A 9,173-nucleotide genomic window follows, 5' to 3' on the forward strand; every position below is an offset into this window, starting at 1 on the left:
GCTCACACAGAGAATACGATCCAAAACATTAACATTGTTTGTTGTCCAGCATTCTGTCAGTCATAGCTCAATTACGCCATCAACTGACGACTTGACTTTACTGCAGCGTGATCTTCTGTCCTATTGGCTGATCAGTCCTGGTACTGCATTCATTGGCCAGTGACTGACTAAATAGGCCATTTTTTTTTTGTTGCATGTATGTAAAGAGTAACCAGTCCACAGCAGGTTTCAAATCAAAATCTAATTTTATTTGTCACATGCGCCAAATACAACGTGAAATGCTTACTTTACAAGCCATTAACCAACAATGCAATTAAGAAAAAGTGTTACGAAAGTATTTACTAAAATGAACTGAAGTAAAAACTAAATAAAGAAAATACATTTTCAATGTTATAAAAATAAATATCTAACATTCAATTAAATCAACTGATAATTCAAGTATATGAAGACGCTATAAATAAACACCAGTCAGTAAAGCAGAGATTTTACAGGAGCTAAGTGTCTTAGTTGGCCATAGGACTCTGGTCTAAAGTAGTGTCTTAGTTGGCCATAGGACTTGGTCTAAAGTAGTGTCTTAGTTGGCCATAGGACTCTGGTCTAAAGTAGTGCACTATGTAGGGAATAGGGCTCTGGTCTAAAGTAGTGTCTTAGTTGGCCATAGGACTCTGGTCTAAAGTAGTGCACTATGTAGGGAATAGGGTGGACTCTGGTCAAAAGTAGTGCACTAGGATGCCCTTTTAGACACAGTTTAAACATACATGTAGGTCCATTAAAATACCAATTTGTCATGAAGTGCATTTGCTAACCCAACGAGGTCCTGTTCACAGTGGTATGTAACATATCACCCTGGTCTGTAGAGTGAGGTTGTTCTCTCTTACCGTTGAAGTTTGTCTGAACATTTATATTTTACTGCATCGTCAGCTCTACTGTAGTTTTCCTATCTATGTGAGGTCACTGTACATTCATTTAATGTATATACCTTCATAATCCTAGACTATCTACGTGCAAAGAAATATCCATTGTGTTAAAAATGTCAAAGAAACTCTCGCTTAAATATGAAACACTACCAGACACCATTCACATTTGCGATAGATTCCTGGAGAACCTTCCATAAGAGAATGTTAGATTCCTGAAGAACCTTCCATAAGAGAATGTTAGATTCCTGAAGAACCTTCCATAAGAGAATGTTAGATTCCTGGAGGAACCTTCCATAAGAGAATGTTGTGATAGATTACTCTAGAACCTTCCATAAGAGAATGTTAGATTCCTGGAGGAACCTTCCATAAGAGAATGTTGTGATAGATTACTGAAGAACCTTCCATAAGAGAATGTTAGATTCCTGGAGGAACCTTCCATAAGAGAATGTTGTGATAGATTACTGAAGAACCTTCCATAAGAGAATGTTAGATTCCTGGAGGAACCTTCCATAAGAGAATGTTGTGATAGATTACTGAAGAACCTTCCATAAGAGAATGATGAATGCATACTTCATACAGTGTATGGCAGTAGATGATTTCCATAGCAAATACCATCCGCATTTCATATGGAGAATGACGTTTTGTAGCTTTTCTATGTGATTCACATGTTAGAGTGGGGAGGTGTTATATCCACACTACATATGCATCCTAAGTAGCATCCTAAATGTCGTCCTAAATAGCATCCTAAATGTCGTCCTAAATGGCACGCAACCTACATCTATCATACACCTATGTATCCAATCAATATCCTCCTGGACATCAACGTTGGCCTCAATCCCTCAGTAGGGATATCTTTCTGTGGAAGGATCAATGATCACTGTCTTTCTGATGATGTATTAATAACCCTTGTGTTTCTATTGATCGTTGACCTGACAGCCAGCAACATTGTTTATTGGTACGGAGAACTTCAGGAGGTCCTGATGAACACATGGAGAGATCCACCAGTACTGGAACTCTTCACTGTATTCCATTGGGATGGATGATATTTATGAGCTTGTAGTATAGTACATATAATCCATGTGTTCCAGGAAGAAGGTTCAGATGCCCTCTATGAAGCCTGGGCACCAGGGAGGGTTGTGATGCCCTCTATGAAGCCTGGGCACCAGGGAGGGTTGTGATGCCCTCTATGAAGCCTGGGCACCAGGGATGGTTCTGATGCCCAGCTGCCATGTGGGAGGTTTGGCTGGGTACCAGAGAGGGTTCTGATTCCCAGCTGCCATGTGGGAGGTTTGGCTGGGTACCAGAGAGGGTTCTGATTCCCAGCTGCCATGTGGGAGGTTTGGCTGGGTACCAGAGAGGGTTCTGATTCCCAGCTGCCATGTGGGAGGTTTGGCTGGACACCAGAGAGGGTTCTGATTCCCAGCTGCCATGTGGGAGGTTTGGCTGGGTACCAGAGAGGGTTCTGATTCCCAGCAGCCATGTGGGAGGTTTGGCTGGGTACCAGAGAGGGTTCTGATTCCCAGCTGCCATGTGGGAGGTTTGGCTGGGTACCAGAGAGGGTTCTGATTGGCTGGGCTGGCTGCTTGGTGTAGGATGATATAGTCCCTGATCATGTAGTCTACACTCCTCTGATTGGCCCTTCCTGCAGGCAACAATAGCAGAAGTGTTATCATCAAACCAACAGAAAGTAATTGACAGGCTTTCAAGTTTTTCCATTTTTCATCGTTCAAAAGTATTTGATCTTCTGTGATCCTAACTTTCAAGATAGAAGAACTTGAATGGAAAAGAGAAAGTAGAAGGATAATGGCCATTGTCTACATAAACCATACAGCAGCATGCATGCAGTCACGTGCTGCTAAGCTAGGCCAGAGAAGAGTAGTTACCAGTCACGTGCTGCTAAGCTAGGCCAGGGAAGAGTAGTTACCAGTCACGTGCTGCTAAGCTAGGCCAGAGAAGAGTAGTTCCCAGTCACGTGCTGCTAAGCTAGGCCAGAGAAGAGTAGTTCCCAGTCACGTGCTGCTAAGCTAGGCCAGAGAAGAGTAGTTCCCAGTCACGTGCTGCTAAGCTAGGCCAGAGAAGAGTAGTTCCCAGTCACGTGCTGCTAAGCTAGGCCAGAGAAGAGTAGTTCCCAGTCACGTGCTGCTAAGCTAGGCCAGAGAAGAGTAGTTCCCAGTCACGTGCTGCTAAGCTAGGCCAGAGAAGAGTAGTTACCAGTCACGTGCTGCTAAGCTAGGCCAGAGAAGAGTAGTTACCAGTCACGTGCTGCTAAGCTAGGCCAGAGAAGAGTAGTTACCAGTCACGTGCTGCTAAGCTAGGCCAGAGAAGAGTAGTTACCAGTCACGTGCTGCTAAGCTAGGCCAGAGAAGAGTAGTTACCAGTCTCGTGCTGCTAAGCTAGGCCAGAGAAGAGTAGTTACCAGTCACGTGCTGCTAAGCTAGGCCAGAGAAGAGTAGTTACCAGTCACGTGCTGCTAAGCTAGGCCAGAGAAGAGTAGTTACCAGTCACGTGCTGCTAAGCTAGGCCAGAGAAGAGTAGTTACCAGTCACGTGCTGCTAAGCTAGGCCAGAGAAGAGTAGTTACCTGTCACGTGCTGCTAAGCTAGGCCAGAGAAGAGTAGTTACCAGTCACGTGCTGCTAAGCTAGGCCAGAGAAGAGTAGTTACCAGTCACGTGCTGCTAAGCTAGGCCAGGGAAGAGTAGTTACCAGAGTTAGTACAGGTCACATAGAGGAACGTTCTCCCTTTCAGAGTTCTGAATGATCCACTCTATAGCATCCCAACCCTATAGAGACAGTAACACACAGAGGGAGGGACAGAGAAGACATGGTTAAAGTCAGACACATGGAGATGTTTAAAGACAGTTTGGACCGTGGACCATCTCTCTTCACAGTCGAGAAAGCATACAGGAAACGCTGCATGCAGAACACGCTCCAGAACTGTTACATCGGTATCGCTTAACTTGTCTGGGCTAGGGGGCAGTAGTTTCACGGCCGGATAAAAAACGTACCCGATTTAAACTGGTTACTACTCTTGCCCAGAAATTAGAATATGCATATTATTAGTAGATTTGGATAGAAAACACTAAAGTTTCTAAAACTGTTTGAATGGTGTCTGTGAGTATAACAGAACTCATATGGCAGGCCAAAACCTGAGAAGATTCCATACAGGAAGTGCCGTGTCTGACAATTTGTTGTCCTTCTGTTGCATCTCTATCGAAAATACAGCATCTGTGCTGTAATGTGACACTTTCTAAGGCTTCCATTGGCTCTCTAAAGCCGCCAGAAAGTGGAATGGGGTGTCTGCTGTCTCTGGGCAAAGTACAGCAGCAGAGTTTGTAAGTGGTCAGCCTGGGGACAGAGAGACTGAGATGCGCGTTCACGAGACTTCTCTATTTTTTTCTTTCAGGCTTTGAATGAATACAACGTTGTCCGGTTGGAATATTATCGCTATTTTACGAGAAAAATAGCATAAAAATTGATTTTAAACCGAGTTTGACATGTTTCTAAGTACAGTAATGGAATATTTTGAATTTTTTTGTCACGAAATGCACTCGCGCGTTACCCTTTGGATAGTGACCTGAACGCACAAACAAAACAGAGGTATTTGGATATAACTATGGATTATTTGGAACCAAAACAACATTTGTTGTTGAAGTAGAAGTCCTGGGAGTGCATTCTGACGAAGAACAGCAAAGGTAATCCAATTTTTCTTATAGTAATTCTGAGTTTAGTGAGCCCCAAACTTGGTGGGTGTCAAATTAGCTAGCCTGTGATGGCCGAGCTATGTACTCATGTACTCTAAATTCACCGGAAGTTTTTGGTGGGTATGCTAGTTCTGAACATCACATGCTAATGTAAAAAGCTGGTTTTTGATATAAATATGAACTTGATTGAACAAAACATGCATGTATTGTATAACATAATGTCCTAGGAGAGTCATCTGATGAAGATCAAAGGTTAGTGCTGCATTTAGCTGTGGTTTTGGTTTTTGTGACATATACGCTTGCTTTGAAAATGGCTGTGTGATTATTTTTGGCAGGGTACTCTCCTGACATTATCTAATGTTTTGCTTTCGTTGTAAAGCCTTTTTGAAATCGGACAATGTGGTTAGATTAACGAGAGTCTTGTCTTTAAAATGGTGTAAAATAGTCATGTTTGAGAAATTGAAGTTATAGCATTTATGAGGAATTTGTATTTCGCGTCACGCGATTCCACTGGCTGTTGACTAGGGTGGGACGTTCCCAGAGAGGTTAAAGCAGATTCTGTAGAGAAACGTTTTACAACAGTACCTTTCTGGCGTTAGCTGACATTCTGAGGGCCATCATTCCCTCCAGGTAACTGCTCAAACTGACTCCTTTTACTGTGATGATGGCCTCCTGGGTCAGAACAGTACTGACAGGGACAGAGGAGGGGTGGAGGGGGGGAAAGGATAGTTAGAACAGCACTGAGAGGGACAGAGGAGGGGTGGAACAGGATAGTTAGAACAGCACTGAGAGGGACAGAGGAGGGGTGGAACAGGATAGTTAGAACAGCACTGAGAGGGACAGAGGAGGGGTGGAGGGGGGAAAAGGATAGTTAGAACAGCACTGAGAGGGACAGAGGAGGGGTGGAGGGGGAGGGGGAGGGGGACAGGATAGTTAGAACAGCACAGAGGGACAGAGGAGGGGGGAACAGGATAGTTAGAACAGCACTGAGAGGGACAGAGGAGGGGGAAAAGGATAGTTAGAACAGCACTGAGAGGGACAGAGGAGGGTGGAACAGGATAGTTAGAACAGCACTGAGGGACAGAGGAGGGGGAACAAGGTAGTTAGAACAGCACTGAGAGGGACAGAGGAGGGGTGGAGGGGGGGAACAGGATAGTTAGAACAGCACTGAGAGGGACAGAGGAGGGGGTGGAACAGGATAGTTAGAACAGCACTGAGAGGGACAGAGGGGGGGAAAAGGGTAGTTAGAACAGCACTGAGAGGGACAGAGGAGGGTGGAGGGGGGAACAGGATAGTTAGAACAGCACTGAGAGGGACAGAGGGGAGGGGGAACAGGATAGTTAGAACAGCACTGAGAGGGACAGAGGAGGGGGGAAAAGGATAGTTAGAACAGCACTGACAGGGACAGAGGAGGGGTGGAACAGGATAGTTAGAACAGTACTGACAGGGACAGAGGAGGGGTGGAGGGGGGAAAGGATAGTTAGAACAGCACTGACAGGGACAGAGGAGGGGTGGAACAGGATAGGTTGCTATATTATTATTAGTATTATCCTGCTAGGTTGTAACTAGGTTGTAATGTATTATCATGCTAGGTTGTAGTGTATTATCATGCTAGGTTGTAGTGTATTATCATGCTAGGTTGTAACTAGGTTGTAGTGCATTATCATGCTAGGTTGTAATGTATTATCATGCTAGGTTGTAACTAGGTTGTAGTGTATTATCATGCTAGGTTGTAATGTATTATCATGCTAGGTTGTAATGTATTATCATGCTAGGTTGTAACTAGGTTGTAGTGTATTATCCTGCTAGGTTGTAACTAGGTTGTAATGTATTATCATGCTAGGTTGTAGTGTATTATCATGCTAGGTTGTAACTAGGTTGTAATGTATTATCCTGCTAGGTTGTAACTAGGTTGTAGTGTATTATCCTGCTAGGTTGTAATGTATTATCATGCTAGGTTGTAGTGTATTATCATGCTAGGTTGTAGTGTATTATCATGCTAGGTTGTAATGTATTATCCTGCTAGGTTGTAGTGTATTATCCTGCTAGGTTGTAACTAGGTTGTAGTGTATTATCCTGCTAGGTTGTAACTAGGTTGTAGTGTATTATCCTGCTAGGTTGTAATGTATTATCCTGCTAGGTTGTAATGTATTATCATGCTAGGTTGTAATGCATTATCATGCTAGGTTGTAATGCATTATCCTGCTAGGTTGTAACTAGGTTGTAATGTATTATCATGCTAGGTTGTAACTAGGTTGTAATGTATTATCATGCTAGGTTGTAATGTATTATCCTGCTAGGTTGTAATGTATTATCATGCTAGGTTGTAACTAGGTTGTAATGTATTATCCTGCTAGGTTGTAATGTATTATCCTGCTAGGTTGTAGTGTATTATCCTGCTAGGTTGTAGTATATTATCATGCTAGGTTGTAGTGTATTATCATGCTAGGTTGTAATGTATTATCCTGCTAGGTTGTAACTAGGTTGTAATGTATTATCATGCTAGGTTGTAGTGTATTATCCTGCTAGGTTGTAGTGTATTATCATGCTAGGTTGTAGTGTATTATCATGCTAGGTTGTAACTAGGTTGTAGTGTATTATCCTGCTAGGTTGTAACTAGGTTGTAGTGTATTATCATGCTAGGTTGTAGTGTATTATCATGCTAGGTTGTAGTGTATTATCCTGCTAGGTTGTAGTGTATTATCATGCTAGGTTGTAGTGTATTATCATGCTAGGTTGTAGTGTATTATCATGCTAGGTTGTAGTGTATTATCATGCTAGGTTGTAGTGTATTATCCTGCTAGGTTGTAGTGTATTATCATGCTAGGTTGTAGTGTATTATCATGCTAGGTTGTAGTGTATTATCCTGCTAGGTTGTAATGTATTATCATGCTAGGTTGTAGTGTATTATCATGCTAGGTTGTAGTGTATTATCATGCTAGGTTGTAGTGTATTATCATGCTAGGTTGTAGTGTATTATCATGCTAGGTTGTAGTGTATTATCATGCTAGGTTGTAGTGTATTATCATGCTAGGTTGTAGTGTATTATCATGCTAGGTTTTAGTGTATTATCCTGCTAGGTTGTAATGTATTATCATGCTAGGTTGTAGTGTATTATCATGCTAGGTTGTAATGTATTATCCTGCTAGGTTGTAGTGTATTATCCTGCTAGGTTGTAACTAGGTTGTAATGTATTATCCTGCTAGGTTGTAACTAGGTTGTAGTGTATTATCATGCTAGGTTGTAGTGTATTATCCTGCTAGGTTGTAACTAGGTTGTAATGCATTATCCTGCTAGGTTGTAACTAGGTTGTAATGTATTATCATGCTAGGTTGTAACTAGGTTGTAATGCATTATCCTGCTAGGTTGTAACTAGGTTGTAATGCATTATCCTGCTAGGTTGTAACTAGGTTGTAATGTATTATCGTGCTAGGTTGTAACTAGGTTGTAATGCATTATCCTGCTAGGTTGTAACTAGGTTGTAATGCATTATCATGCTAGGTTGTAATGTATTATCATGCTAGGTTGTAACTTGGTTGTAATGCATTATCCTGCTAGGTTGTAACTAGGTTGTAATGCATTATCATGCTAGGTTGTAACTAGGTTGTAGTGTATTATCATGCTAGGTTGTTGTGTATTATCCTGCTAGGTTGTAACTAGGTTGTAATGCATTATCATGCTAGGTTGTAACTAGGTTGTAGTGTATTATCCTGCTAGGTTGTTGTGTATTATCATGCTAGGTTGTAACTAGGTTGTAGTGTATTATCATGCTAGGTTGTAGTGCATTATCCTGCTAGGTTGTAATGTATTATCCTGCTAGGTTGTAGTGTATTATCCTGCTAGGTTGTAATGTATTATCCTGCTAGGTTGTAGTGTATTATCCTGCTAGGTTGTAGTGTATTATCCTGCTAGGTTGTAGTGTATTATCCTGCTAGGTTGTAGTGTATTATCCTGCTAGGTTGTAGTGTATTATCATGCTAGGTTGTAGTGTATTATCATGCTAGGTTGTAATGTATTATCATGCTAGGTTGTAATGTATTATCATGCTAGGTTGTAGTGTATTATCCTGCTAGGTTGTAAAGCTAGGTTGTAGTGTATTATCCTGCTAGGTTGTAATATCATGCTAGGTTGTAATGTATTATCATGCTAGGTTGTAATGTATTATCATGCTAGGTTGTAACTAGGTTGTAACTAGGTTGTAATGTATATCCTGCTAGGTTGTAGTGTATTATCCTGCTAGGTTGTAGTGTATGCTAGGTTGTAATGTATTATCCTGCTAGGTTGTAATGTATTATCCTGCTAGGTTGTAACTAGTTGATAGGTTGTAACTAGGTTGTAGTGTATTATCCTGCTAGGTTGTAGTGTATTATCCTGTGAGGTTGGGGCTTTGTTTCTACTTACACCTCTGGGTTGTCTGGGTGAGGTCTGTAAACCAGTCTTTCATCCACTGACACCAGATTGGTTAGAGTTATCTGCAGGATGAAGAAGATAAGAATTTGTATGAAACGTTCATGAAGATACCAACAGAAACATGATTATACAAAGAGAAGGGACC

General features: G+C 41.8%; 2 protein-coding genes across 7 annotated transcripts in view; one reads left to right on the top strand and one right to left on the bottom strand.

The window, feature by feature from the left end:
• Positions 1 to 617: 617 nt before the first annotated feature.
• The window catches only part of LOC106593866 (PRELI domain containing protein 3A-like), a 13,531-nt gene continuing 4,975 nt past the window's right edge, over positions 618 to 9,173 (bottom strand). For 2 of the 6 annotated variants that reach the window (XM_045711596.1, XM_045711597.1), the window contains exons 4-7: positions 9,020 to 9,090; positions 5,204 to 5,306; positions 3,621 to 3,697; positions 619 to 2,559 (exon numbers count right to left, since the gene is read on the bottom strand). In XM_045711596.1, coding sequence (XP_045567552.1) covers positions 3,626 to 3,697; positions 5,204 to 5,306; positions 9,020 to 9,090 — 246 coding nt within the window. In that variant the 3' untranslated portion in view covers positions 619 to 2,559; positions 3,621 to 3,625. Of the gene's footprint in view, positions 2,560 to 3,620; positions 3,698 to 5,203; positions 5,307 to 9,019; positions 9,091 to 9,173 lie in introns of all 6 variants that reach the window. The other 4 variants (XR_006763161.1, XR_006763159.1, XR_006763160.1 and 1 more) reach the window with 4 other exon arrangements.
• The window catches only part of LOC106597646 (elongation of very long chain fatty acids protein 4), a 19,330-nt gene continuing 19,325 nt past the window's right edge, over positions 9,169 to 9,173 (top strand). Inside the window, 1 exon segment of the mRNA XM_045711595.1 lies at positions 9,169 to 9,173. This exon segment is cut by the window's right edge and continues 122 nt beyond it. The gene's annotated coding sequence lies outside the window, so the exon portion shown is untranslated.

The sequence above is a fragment of the Salmo salar genome, unplaced genomic scaffold (genome assembly GCF_905237065.1).
Source record: "Salmo salar unplaced genomic scaffold, Ssal_v3.1, whole genome shotgun sequence".
Lineage (NCBI taxonomy): Eukaryota > Metazoa > Chordata > Actinopteri > Salmoniformes > Salmonidae > Salmo > Salmo salar.